The sequence below is a fragment of the Struthio camelus genome, chromosome 24 (assembly GCF_040807025.1).
Source record: "Struthio camelus isolate bStrCam1 chromosome 24, bStrCam1.hap1, whole genome shotgun sequence".
NCBI lineage: Eukaryota > Metazoa > Chordata > Aves > Struthioniformes > Struthionidae > Struthio > Struthio camelus.
This window is the reverse complement of record NC_090965.1, coordinates 3,968,768-3,982,233: the sequence shown is the minus strand read 5'-3', so window position 1 is coordinate 3,982,233 and position 13,466 is coordinate 3,968,768. Positions and strand designations below refer to the sequence as shown.

The 13,466-nt window shown below is 43.4% G+C and overlaps 1 protein-coding gene across 3 annotated transcripts; it reads left to right on the top strand.

Annotated features, from left to right (window-relative positions):
• Positions 1 to 14: 14 nt before the first annotated feature.
• TIMM17A (translocase of inner mitochondrial membrane 17A) lies at positions 15 to 11,915 on the top strand. 3 transcript variants are annotated; one of them, XM_068918604.1, is made up of 6 exons: positions 15 to 138; positions 4,357 to 4,456; positions 6,772 to 6,835; positions 8,366 to 8,494; positions 8,849 to 8,959; positions 11,596 to 11,915. In XM_068918604.1, the coding sequence occupies exons 1-6, from the start codon at positions 113 to 115 to the stop codon at positions 11,664 to 11,666; spliced, it is 501 nt and encodes a 166-aa protein (XP_068774705.1). In that variant the 5' UTR covers positions 15 to 112; the 3' UTR covers positions 11,667 to 11,915. The 3 variants fall into 3 exon arrangements, with proteins under 3 accessions (XP_068774705.1, XP_068774707.1, XP_009665588.1); XM_068918606.1 differs by lacking the exon at positions 15 to 138 and adding an exon at positions 3,140 to 3,319; XM_009667293.2 differs by lacking the exon at positions 15 to 138 and adding an exon at positions 3,880 to 4,015.
• Positions 11,916 to 13,466: the final 1,551 nt, after the last annotated feature.

The window sequence follows — 13,466 nt, the reverse complement described above, 5'->3', positions numbered from 1 at the left end:
CCGCCCCGCGCTGCGCGTCCTTCCCGCCGAGCTCCCGCCCTCCGCCCCCATTGGCCGGCGTCGGGGGGCGGCCAGCCAATGGCGCGGCGGGAGGGCGGTGGAGCGTGCCAAGATGGAGGAGTACGCGCGCGAGCCGTGGTGAGCGGCGGCCGGAGAGGGGGGTGGGATGAGGAGGGGGGAGAGCGTGCGGCGACCGTTGGTTTTGGCGGGCTCCGGGGGCGCGCGCGGCGCGGGGTGGGGGGAGGGGCGGCCGCTGCCTGCGCCCTCCTGTGCGCGGCGGCGGCGGCGGGTGACCTTGGCGGTGCCGCGGCCATGGCGGCCGCCGCCGCGGGACCCGCCTTCCCCCGCCTCAGGCTCGGCGGGGGCGGGGGCCGCTGCCGGTTCGCGGCCCCGGGCTGGCGGGGGGAAGCTGTCGTAGGGCCCCGCCGGCCGGTGCCCGGGCCTGGCAGGAAGGAGCCGAGCAGGGCCTGCCTGCGGCTGGGCTGCCAGCCCGGCCCTGGGGCCCTGCCGCTGTACCGGCGTGGGGCCGTCGGGCCCGCTGCCTCATTCGTTTCTAAACATACATGTGAATATACATACACACACGCTCCACGTGTAGCAGGGTCCTTTTCACGGAGCCCTTTGAAGGGCCCCCTCAGGGGCAGGGAGGTGCTCTGCGCTGCTGCAACCCTCGCTTTTCTGTTAAGCACGAATATATGGACGTGAACCCGGGCAAAAATTTGTCCGCGTGGCTCCACAGGTGTCTTTGCTAGTGAATTTGGCAGCCTTTAAAACCGATCGCCTTTCAGCAGGCTCTTTGTAAGCATTCGCAGCTGTGTTTATAACCATTTAAAGGTTTTTAGGTGTGGTAATAAAACGTTTAAAGGCAGGCTTGGGTTCAGGAGTAAGTATGTGGAGGTCTGCCCTTCTCCACCAATACTTGTTCGAGACTTTTCTCAAAGCTTTGGAAAATGCTCTATTGCCCTGTTTTGAGTTTCTTCATAAACCTCAACTGTGCTTTTCTCGAGTCTACAGCACCAGGTCTCGGATAGTAGTAAGTTGTTTGTTTTTTTACTATGAGCTACAGATAATCGTGTTTTCCAGTGAGATCACGTGACGGTGACCTTTTGCCGCTGAGCTGTGGAGCGGTTATCTGGGGCCACAGTTTGCGTTTTGACCTGCTTGCTGCTGCTCGCTCCCTGTCCCCCCCCACCCCCAGAGCTGCTGTTTTGGTGACGGCCCCCGCCCTGGGATGTGACCTGCTTGGATGCTGCTGCTGTCGGACTTGGCCGTAGTCGGCGTCTCGGTCACCTTCCTTGGCGTGGGTCTTTGCGCGGTCACGACGGCCTCAGGCCTGCGCGGTGTGAAGTTACGCCGTGCCCCTCAGCGAGGGTCCTGGCGCACGCCGCCTCAGAGGTGCGGAGTCGGAGCTGGCTTTTCTCACTGCTGGCACTGCTCATCGGATGCACTCTTCCCTCTACTGCCGTGGTCTGCTCTTTGCTCTCCTTTCAGGCAGGCATAGATTTTTTTTTTCCGGAAAGTTTTGCTATGCTATCGCTGCCGTTCACTCTGGCTACGTTACCGAGGTGTATGCTATCCTCGGCGTGTCCGTGTCCGTGCTGGCTGATAACGCGTGCTTGAGCTGGTGTGTAGCTGTTCCCGGGCTCAGTGGCAGAAGCGAAGCTCTGGACTTGGCGAGTGCGTTACCCCGAGCCCTCTGGGTCATGAAACCGTTCACGGGCGCTCTCGGTTGCCATCAGGAGCGCTGGGATTACTGCAGGAACCTTGCCTGCAGCTGAGAGCACGTCGTTTTTCTGTTGTGAGTGCTCTCCATAAAATCAGTGAAGCAATAGGAACGTAAAGCTTCTGTATAAGTGCCAAATAAATAGCAGAATCATCTATTTTATTCTATTGTGATAACTTACGTCAGGTATTGCTGGTGATGGTGGAGGTTTTGTATCAGTTTTCAGATACGTATAGCATCTCTCCAGGAGTTCAAAAGGAACTTAGGTATGAAGTAGTTGTGGTGGCATCAAAGAGATTTCCTTATTTGGAGGATAGTTTAAAAGCAAAATTAAGGACCCCACTGAGTTTTACATCTGAAGCAGAGTTAAGATGGAAAAAAAAAAATCTAAGAAAGCGTTTTGTGATTGGGGTCTAATTAATGACGCTTCTGTGAAGAAGTCACATTTTGCTAAATTGAAATTCTTTGACCTTGTGGATAAATGGAAGATGGCTTGGCGTAATCTGTTTATATTTTCAGAAAGCCTTTTAACAAGATCGTCCATAATACAGGAAGGGAGTTGCGATGAGATGTTTTATTCGTAATAGAGTGCATCAAAATCTGGATAGGAAACGTGGAGAAGAACAGACACCCCCCCCCGCCACGAAGAGAACAACACAGCAGCTATTCTTCCTGGCATTGCTGACAAAAACGTGCCTGAAAAGTTCATTAACTTTAATGTGTATAACATAGGAGACTTTTTGGAAAGACAATAAAACATGAAATGGAGCTTTTTTTTTTTTTAATTCAGTCAAAACCAGGGGGAATTTGTAAGGAAATGGAGATGAAAGCATATTACAAGTAGAGCAGTAAAAATACCCTACCTGTAAAAAACGTACCCTACCTGTAAAAAAATGCCATGGTGGGAAAATTTTAAATCTTTTCACTGTTGACTGGTTTCTAAATCAGATATGAGCTTGGGAGGAGGATGTAGCTGTCTTTGTGGAAGATCAGTGATGACATTTGGGTGGGGTGCTGCTGCATTCGGAACAGCAAAGTCAAGTCAGGATGCGGAAAGTAAAGCAATGAAATAATGTCACGTGTCCAAACAAGCGATTTATCTTTATTTAGAAGGTGTGCAGAACTGGTTAGGCCATCCCATTAAAGTGCTTGTAGTGTTAGAGAGATTCAGAAATAGGTCGTGAAAATAAGTAAAGAGCCTGGGAGAATGTTTAGGTGGAGAGACTGACAATTTTGGAAGTTTTGGCAGGAAGAAAAAAAGAACCATGACAAAATCATGCAGTATAACAAGTGGTCCGGGGAAAGGAGATGATGTTGTCCCCCCTTCCAGGGGAAGAGCATTAACATATTCTGTGAAGTAGAAAAGTGGCGGATTCTGAACTGGTGAATGAGGATGTGATCTCACCTGCAGGAGTGTATAATGACAGTGGAGCTGGAGGCTGTAAGAAACAGAAGCGTTAAATTCAAAGTGAGATTGGAAAAAGACATCAGTATTCACGTCTGTGGTTGTTCTGATTGCAAGAGAACAACGTGAACGTCGAGCTTGCCCTGCTAGTCAATTTTGTGAACACACGTGGTATTGCAGCCTGGTTTCTGGTAGGTTTGCTAGTTATTGCTAGTGCAGGAGTTGTATTCTTCTGAGTGGTTGGCCTTTTACTAGTAAATATTTTGATGCAAGATGAAAGAGCCAAAATAACTTTTGTTAGTGCACCTGCTTTGAACTTCTCAGCAGTGGCAGCAGAGGTAATTGCTGGTTAGTGCTCACCTAGTTTTAAAAGTTCAATTTTAGTGTCAGAGAATTACAAGGTTCTAGCGCTTGGCAGCATTTTTCAATGGGTTGGTGAAGCCCAAATTAAAGCTCATCTCACTGTTGGTGAAAGTGTTTGCTGAGAGGGAAGTATTCTTCCTGTTGCAAAGTTTTTCATGCTGCTCTAAAACGTTCGATTGCTGCTGTTGCTGGAGGCAGGGATCCTGGCCTTTTGGACCTCTGAATAGGTCTGTGTGAGCATTCCTGTGCTGCTGTTCAAGACCCAGGATGCATCAAAAAGAACTTTTAGTTTCGCAAAAGATGACGTTGAAAGTCTCCCTTTTAAATAAGCAGAACTGATGAAAAATATGAGTAATTCAGGACAGCAGAGTTCTATGTTAGCTCTGACCCGAGTCTTGTGTGCATTTGGCCACCTGAGTTTTCTGTAGTTTAAGACAAGAATAAGAAATTCAATTAGTTATTTAGACTGCATAAGCAGAGCCGAGCTGATTATTAGCTGGAATTCTGAAGAAGTTTTCCATGATGTAAATACATTTCTGTGTCTTGTGTGAGGAGTTCAAGTAATTCTTTTCTATATTTGATGTTTACCATTCTAGGGAGACAAGTTATTAGACTGTTGGTGAAAGTCTCATTTGTTTTGTTTTATTTCCCGTGCTTGCGTTCTGTTGTCTGTTTACCAAGCTGGATGTGAGACGCTACAGCTGTCAGTTTTGATTTTTTCACTCCATTTTTGGATGCTGTGGCGTTCATTTTGACAGTAAACTTCCAGCTTGAATACATTGGATGCGTGAATGGTGGATCCGTTACAGTTGCTTAGGTGTTTTAACATGGATTTTAGCATTTTAACGTTTGTTTTTCTTTACAGTCCCTGGAGGATAGTAGATGACTGTGGGGGTGCTTTTACAATGGGAGCCATAGGAGGTGGCATTTTCCAAGCTGTCAAGGGATTCAGAAATTCCCCAGTGGTAAGTAATGCAACGTGACAAGTGCGTTAAGAGCGCAGTCCTGCTTTCTTTTTCCCTCAACAGTGAAACTTGCTAGAGGAAGGTGAAAGAGAAGAAATCTTTGTGTATTGAGTGGGAATCATTAATGACCTGCATGCCATAAATCCAAACCAGGAGTCCAAATCTATTGAATAGCTCAAGATCCAGAGAGATCCTGGATCTTTCTGGGTAAAAGCTCTGTGAAATTTCTCTGCTTTCTCCACTTTCACTGATCCCAGCAGTTGGGCACTTATAGCTGGCTGCAGTCCCTCTTTGGAAGAATCTCCCTTCAGGATGGGAAAGAAGAAGGTGTAACAGAATATGTCTATCTGCTGATTTGCCGCCTTTGATTCTCTGTTGTACGTGAAGATGTGGAACCTGGGCTGGTTTTCCTCTTCCGACTTACCCTCTTCCTTCCCTTTAAGAAAGGGAAAGACTCAAAGGAAGAAACTTTTTTCTCATTCAGATTTATATTAGGGGATGTTACTTTCTTTAATTATTCTTTTCTTTCATTATTAACTTTTTATATTAACTGGATTTTTGAAGGTCAGTTTCTGCTTAAAAGCAGAAGTGTGCATAAACATGAAGTTTAGAAAATGCAACTAAGATGTTTTCACTTCAAGTTTTCTGCTGCAACTTTTTGGCTGTAAACATACTGTACAGAAATTTGATAAAATAAGATCCAGTTTCTACTCAAACACTTGTTTTTAAAGAAGGTCTTCTCTGGTTTTAGATGAAAGGGGTTTTTGTTGAGGGTGGGTTTTTTATCGTTATATTTCAATTTATTTGCCTAAAGTTTCTCAGCCATCAGTTTGAGGTAAATTTTTAAAATAAAATGAAATAACTTTTTCCAGAGCTAGTCTGATCCTGCAGGCACTTAACTTGGTCAGGGTTATGTGCTTCATTACATTCTTAATTTTGCTTAAGACTTGTTAAATAAGGCTATCCACACTTCTGAGTTCTTGCATCAAAAGTAAAACTTGAGTATATGCTCTTTAAATCTTAAAGTGTAGGAAAATGTGTAGTAATAATTCTGCAAGGTCTTGGATGAACTCTAGCTGGCCAGCAGGAATGGCTTACTGTGGGATAGCCAGTGAGGTTGCTGTTCCCAGCCATACATACCATTCCTGTTGTGTGGGCATCTGTGATGGTTTTGGAGTTGGTTCCTGAACTGTAGTAGTTTGGGCACTGATGCCTGAGTGGTTCAGGAGTCCTTGCAGCCAGAGAAGAGAGCGATAACCTTGTCAGCTGTTGCTGATGGCACTTCACACTCAAAGTTTTGAAATATCTCAGTCTCCTAGAAGAAAGAGATTTAAATCCTGATAAAAGTGAGTCAGCTATTTGTTGTTATATCCTAGATGTGTACAGTGTAAGTTAGTGATTTTAGTTTTTTGGATTAGATCCTAAAGTCAAGTTTCCTCCTGTTTGTGGATTTATGGAAGTGGCAATTTTTAAAGAGAATAATTGAATTTGCATCATCTGTCTCCTGGCTATTTCTAGCTTGGAGAAGAAAAAACATTTCCCATTTCTCAGTTGCATTTATTTTCCCTGTTTGTGGAAGGCACGCAGCAAAAATAGGACAAATCTGTTTCGTGCGTATTTGAGAAATGTTGCAGGGGACTGTTGAGTGAAAGGGAAGAAACACCTATTTTTCCTCTCATATCTGCTAGTTTGAGCTTAGGGAAGTTGCCTATAACTAAAGCAGATAAAACGCTCATAGAAATGTAATATTATCGTATGCAGTTTCCTCTAATGCAGTCCCATGGCACTCTTCTGGGTGGATTCCCTGTTCTCCATGGCCATAGTCTCCTCGCTGCAGCTACATGCGCCAGTTACCTACCTAGATGCTGCTGGTTGTTCCACTGGTGTCCTGTGTACAAGTCTGGTGAAGTAACCAGACATCAGAAAGGAAGAAATGATATACATGAGAAATAATACACTTATTTTGCTAAAAGTGTTACTTTAAATATCTTGTTCCTTTTAAATAAATAAATAAGTAAATAAAAAATCCACACCACCACCACTAAAAAAAGACGTGAACTTAAATGGTTCAGTGTAATGCCTGATGGCTGTAATTAATTTCTGTAGTTTGTGGGTGTGTTATGGAGATGTGATAAATATTAACGTATATGTAAAATGCAGTCTAAAATGACTGTGTTTCTAACAGTTTCTGATCACAGCTGTTGAGGATGCTTAGAAATATGTCTGGCCTGTGGCTGGTTTTGGTTATATACAGGCAGATTGCGTGCAAGACTTTGCTCTGTTTTATTCTAACTTTCATTTCTGATTTATCGTAGGGTGTAAACCACAGACTGCGGGGAAGTTTGGCAGCTATTAAAACAAGAGCTCCACAGCTGGGAGGTAAGTGTAACTTTGTACAATTAATAGTCACCTTTCCATTGACTGTTGACAGATAACCCAGTGTGGGAATATAACATGGTACAGGCGCAGAGGCGCCTGAGGTGCCTTCCAGCAGGCCAGCTGTGTTTGAGCAGGATTTGTTAGTCTAAACACTGTGTAAATATGGTTCTGCTGCATCCAGAGCTAGGTCTGGAAGAAACATCTTGTATTCATGGGGTGATAAGCCAGGGTTAATAATTTTGGCAGACTGGAACCAGCTCTGTGCAGAGCCACCTGGGAGCTATGCATTGTGCACAAAGTCCAGAGTTCTCTGATTAGCCCAGGTCCAGCTCTTACAGTAAGCTTAGACTGTTGAGAACAAGAAGCACTGCAGGTGCCTAGGGAAGGCAGCCAAATTGGCTCTGCTGGAAGCAGGCCAGGCTTGCAAACCTCAGCGTTACTGTGGACAATGAAAAAAAAAATAGGTATCGTAGTTTCCCGTTACCTCACATTAGAGAGAGAGAGGATTTGTTTTAAAGTGGAGATATTTGACTCATTAAAAGATATGATCAAACTTTGAGATAAAGGAAGTAGACTGGTGGATCTGGTTAAGATTTTAGACTAGTTCACCTGTGGTCAGCTATGTAAAGTTGACTCATTTTTGTGGAATGAATTTTGTGTATAAAAATCCAGAATCACAAAACTATGTCAAATGATTGACATCGTTTGAGTCAAAATGATGTTCTGACCTCTCAAAGGTAGTTCAGCATCAAAGTATGCCCAAAGAGCTGCTCATTTCCCATTATGCTATTCTGACAGGCAAACTGAATTATGATATTATAAAAGGAGAAAATGGGAGAGTGTTGTGGAGCAGGGGAACGTGGTGACTGCAGCCTGTGGTGACTGCAGCCTGTGGTGACTGCAGCCTGTGGTGACTGCAGCCTGTGGTGACTGCAGCCTGTGGTGACTGCTCAAAGAGAGAGGGATTCATCCTCCTGTTTCTGCTTGATTTTTATCTAGTATTAAGTTTCAAAGGCATTAAGACACAAAATTTGCTTTCTGAAAACTGTCACATTTTATTTCTGTCTGTCATACAATGCAGACCAATACTAATCTCTTGAGATGCCAGAAGCAGTATTAGGATAAGATGCTGATTTGCTGTACCTCGTTCTCTGTGACAAAATGTGTTTAAAACATTACTTTAGTTTTTTCTATATGAAAGTTCCCTGAGTGAATGTACCTTTATTAGGATGGAAGTTCCATTATAATCACTGATATTTGGTAAGTTTTCTGTTACTAATTTGAATTAGTGGTTTATATAGGTAGGTATGTATGTCATTGGGCAAGCCTTTTTTCTCAAAATAGATTTTTTTTTTTTTTAAGCCTATGTTTTGTTGATGGCTTGCTTTGGTTCTTTCTGAGTTTGGATATGCTTTCATGTCTGAAAGCAAGTGTGCTAATATTACACCATCTCTTTGTTATATGGCTCCAGTGTAACAATGGCTGGCTTACCTGCTTAAACTGTTGTTTTTCTCCCCAACTTTCTCTCAGGTAGCTTTGCTGTTTGGGGAGGACTCTTCTCCATGATTGACTGCAGTATGGTAAGAATGAGAGGTAAAGAAGATCCGTGGAATTCAATCACAAGTGGAGCCCTAACTGGAGCCATATTAGCTGCAAGAAGTAAGAAATTAAACTCTGGGAAGATATTAATTTAAAAAGTTCCATATGCTAAATATACAGTTCTCATCGTTATAGTGAAGCAAAAGCATGTGATATGCAGACTGGAATTTACTTATAAGCACAGCAAATTGAAAGATAATCTTAAACCTTTCTTCTGTGCTTATGAAAGTAGTAATTACGTTCTCAAACATTACCGGTGTTCTTTTGTTCCCTTGAGGAAGGGGAGGAGTTGCCTAGTAATTATCCTTTTATTGGTGATGTTAATGAGGCTTAATGGATGCAACATTGCTGCTTCTGAGTCTGCTCATAGGAGAGATTATAACTATAGATGTGTTTTGTACTTTTTATTTTTAGATGGACCTGTTGCCATGGTTGGATCTGCTGCAATGGGAGGAATTCTCCTAGCTTTAATTGAAGGAGCTGGTATTCTGTTAACAAGATTTGCCTCCACGCAGTTTCCGAATGGTAAGGAACCATCAGATTATGGTATTGCAAGGCTTTTATAATGCAATTTGAAAATGTGCCCACTGAAGAATAGCCACTTTGAGGAAACAAAGTAAGCAAATATCCTTTTCCAGTTTCGAAACTCCAGCATCTCTAAGATCATGTTCCATTATGTCTTTAGAGTGCGGTTCTTTAGGTGTATGTACAGTTGAGTTATAAAACTTGGATAAATACTATAGGTGTGGATTTGACTGCTGCGCACTTCCTTCTCTTTCACTTCAACGTCTTTTAACAAGTATTCTTTTAAACAGTCAAGTCTACGAAACAGGTATGGTGATAGAAATTCTACCACAAAGCCTGTATTGTGTCCTACAAGTAAGTTTCTGTTCGGTGATTCTCCCTGTCTCAGCTTGTCTCCTAAAATAAAAAAGATGCTGATGAACTTCACAGGCATTAACCTGATGTCTCTAACCAATTGTTTGGTTGTATAGCATCTGTACAGACTACTTGTATATATTCACAGGGGAAAAAATGCTGAAGGTTTAGTACAGGCATTATTCGTATCTGCATGTGATTCATAAGGATGCACATTGGCCCAAAGACTGAGATCTTTACCTCTTCCAGACATCAGTCTTATAATGCAGTCAATCTACTCTGCCAGTTGCTCAGAGAAGCTGCTCTGGGGGAGAAAGCCAGCTCGTAAAGGTTGGAGAAAGGCAAGGAGGAGCTGCACATTGCTGATGTTACGAAAGGTTTTCTAATTTTCTGTCTGTGAGATGACAATTCTAGAGAAATCTAAACATACATGAACTGGCGAGATAAGTTATCACGCAGCAGCGCAAAGGCGTAGAAACGTGTGCTTGAGGGTTTTGAAGGCACAGTGGGACATGGGTCAGTTTTGGGGCTTCAGCAGGAGGAGAAGATAATTTGGGATTCATTTGAGCAAAATATGCAGGTGTGGGTGGTGTTACCAGAGCAGACACCCCAAGCCCATCCAGCTGACTCAAGCCCAGGTGGGACTTGCAGGTACTTGCTGCTCCTTGCTACTGAGAGACTGGACCCTGGCTGACTGAGAGCAAGGACGTCCCTGGTATCCACGTGCCGATAAGGCTGTGGAATCAGTCTTGTGCCCTGTCCCCTCAGACATCCACACAGCCCTGTAACATGGTGGCAGAAGTATTTTAGTCAGCAGCTGTGTAGTGGGTAACACAACAGGTTTGAGAGAATAGCAAGCTGTGGGCAAGACAGATTTTTCTGGCAGGCTAGATATGGTCTCTGTGCAAATGTGTGGATGACCCTGGTTTAAATGCGGTGATAAGGATCAGTAGGCAGGGACAAATGAAAGATTTGAAAGAAGGGTAGTTGTCATGGTGATGGTGTTTTTCTTTTTAAAAAGATCCAGTTTTTGCAGTGGCTTAAAGTAAAACGCAAGCTGAGACTTCGGTTAGCCAGGTCCGTAACAACTTACATAAATACTTGCCCGTGCAAAATACTAAATACCGGAATGGTATTCCTAGCTGCTGGTGTCCCTGCAGCCTAAGAGCAGCAATCTGGTTATGTTTCCAAAACTCAGTCGTGACTGTTCTGCTGAGGAGACAGTGCTTTCCATATGTATTCTTTAATGTATATATGGTAAGAGTGACCAGTCCTCTTACAGTTCAGAGTGGTGGGAAATCCTAGACTGTACTGACTTCTGCATTGATGGTATTATAGTCTATGTGTATGCACTGTGTGTGTTCTTCTAATGAGATGGCTATGTTTTCCAGAGTGTAGAGAAGGAAATAGGAAGTGTGACAGCTCAGGATATGCAAAGCTGGTTGACCTATGGTTGTGCTATGATAAAAGCTGTGTAGATACAGCTGTGTTTATTGTAGCACCCTGGTTGCAGTAATGCTGTGCGCTCTTTGGGCAGTACAAATCAAAGTGACATACCAGCCTGAATTGCCCCACTTTATTTTGGAAGGAATGTAGACAAAAACACTGGTGTTGAAAGATCTAGTGCTAAGCCGCTAATTCCTGATAGGCTCCCTCTTTCAGGTTTGTTCACTAGTGTTCTTTGTGCAGTCTAAATTATTATAATTTCATAATAATAAAACATTTTAAAATTACCTGCTTTAGGGAAAGGGTATCATCTGAGCGTTACAATTTATTCTCTCTTAAATTGGCGTACAGCAAAAAGCATGGCTTCCCTCTAACAGCATGTTAGTAAGATGAGTCGGGAAGCTGACTCCACAATCATTTGTTCCGTTCCGCTGGCTTTCTTTATTGTTGGGCAAGTTACTGTGGGTAGACTTTTACAAGGTGCCCAAGTTCAACTGAACAAGGTGCCCAAGTTCAACTGAAGGGCAGTAAGGCAGAGGTTTCTAGCTCCTTTAGGTGACTGAAAACGTTTGCCTTCCTCTGCTTTGACTCATTTCCCTATACATAAAAGAGTTAAAAATATGTTCCTTATTGGAACGAGACTATCAGTGCACAAAGCTCTTGAACTTCTCTGAGTGAAAAAAATCCAATGTAAAGTCTTGTTATTGGCTTCATTAATTTTAGAAGGGATTTATATCTAAAAACACACCTGTGGCCGTGTATTATGCTTTTAGTATGAAGACTCTTTTGTCTTTTTGTGTTTCTTATTTGCCTTTTTTCTATTGCCTTATTCACAGGCCCTCAATTTTCAGATGACCCCTCCCAGTTGCAGCCCTCTCCATTTAGTGACTACAGACAATACCAGTGATTATCCTCATTCTGCTAGTTCATATTGTTACGTGAGCTGTAATTTAAAATGCTGGAGGACCAAGATGCGGTATGTTGTAACACCAGTGGTAGTCTCTTATACAAACTATGCCAAGAGGATCTTCAGCACTTTTCAGTGTAAAGCTGCACAGGAGAACTTTTAGAAGATGATTGATATATTTATTCATAACAGATTCCATTGCTGTAATGTTAATACATGGCTGATAGAATACATGGAGATTTAAGACAAGGACCAAATGGAGTCTTGTAATCCTTTGGACATGGACTGAAATGAATTTCTTTGGAGCCTACTCTGAGATGTGGCATTAACTATCAACAATGAAAGCATCTGGAGTTTAGCCTCTTCCCTATGAGATTTAGGTTGCAACACAGATTTCAGCTTAAGGCAAAGAATACATCTACATACAGTCGTGTTTTACACTCCTGAGGCGAGTATTATTGGGAGGATATGCAAGCCAGTGAAAGTTACTTCCAGCAGTATATTTTTCACTTTGTTCTATGTTTTCTACATTATTGCCATGCAAAATAAGTTCTTCAGTTAAAGCAGAATCTCTGTTGTGGATCGCAGGCTGCAGCACGCTTCTGGCCTTGCTCTAAACTGCCGAGGCCCCGAGCCCCTTTTTGCAAGAGGTGGCAGCTCAGTAATTCTGCTGCTGTGCTGAGACCACAGCCTTGGCTTCAGCTCCACTGCTGCTTACGGTGGCTCCCGCAACAAGCTCAAAAGGCAACAGTGTAGAAAGCTTCCCCTCCTAGAACTGTTCAGTGAGCAGATGGCTCTAGGAGCCCAGAACAAAAAGAGGAGAAGAAATATGTAGGTCTGTGAGGCCGGAGGGGTGAAGGAAATTCTGCCTGTATGCATGCTGTCAGTGCAGCCTTTCCTGCCCTGACATCTTGGATGCTGTTCTCCAACTGCTCTGGAAAGAAGCATAAGTACAACATTTACTCCATGTTTTTGTTCTTAAAACGCCAGTCATGGAGGCACGTTCCCTCTTTCCAGCAGTTATAAAATTATACCCAGCAGGGTTTTCTGTTGTATGTCCTGGTTAACCCTATTGCTTGCTGGCAGTTCTTGGTAGAATGTTCATACTCACACACTTGCTTTTGTAATACTCTCTGAGCTACTTCATGGCTTTCTGTCTGCCCAGGAAGGTGCTTAATCTCTGTACCCTCTATGAAGAAACTAAATCAAACCTATTTAGTAGGAAGAGGGGATGAACACGATGCAAAAGTGGTCACTGTAACATTTGGTAAATGGGTGAATTAGGATTGTATGATGTGTGCATGCAAGAGCAAGATCCTGAATGTAGGGCTCCTATGTCCTGTCATTCTGTAAAAGTGAGATTTTTTCCATGCCTGTTTCCATCATCTTGCCTGTCCTAAGACTTCTCCAGGACTACTGTGCCTTGCTTTCTGACTGCCTGGTACCTTACTATTTAGTTTAGTTGCTGCGCTGGTGTGTAGTTCTCAAAACTCTTTAGCAAAAAAGCACTGTGTTTGTGAAGACATGTTGCCGTGCTTTGCTGCTTACTTGGTTCCTCAGGTGAATTGTAAAGACAATTTTTGTGATTTATGTCACTCAGCCAGAGAGTGCTCTCTTTTGTTCTCAGTTGGGATCCCAGCCATGAGAACAGGGGGCAAGTCACTGGTATTTGAGAGGAAATTACACTCTCTTCAGTGGAGCCTCCCCTGTCTATCCAAATCTGCATGTTAATCAGCAGTCGTTTTTTTTTTCTTCTGTACCCTGTGCAGGATTAGAGCTCTCTACCATTGTTGAAAACCA

What these genes read in the sequence shown, in the direction of transcription:
- TIMM17A (XM_068918604.1), top strand. Translation starts at nt 113, where the DNA reads ATGGAGGAGTACGCGCGCGAGCCGTG. An exon ending in AGCCATATTAGCTGCAAGAA is followed by an intron (nt 8,495 to 8,848) that starts GTAAGAAATTAA and finishes TTTTATTTTTAG; the next exon opens with ATGGACCTGTTGCCATGGTT. An exon ending in CTCCACGCAGTTTCCGAATG is followed by an intron (nt 8,960 to 11,595) that starts GTAAGGAACCAT and finishes CCTTATTCACAG; the next exon opens with GCCCTCAATTTTCAGATGAC.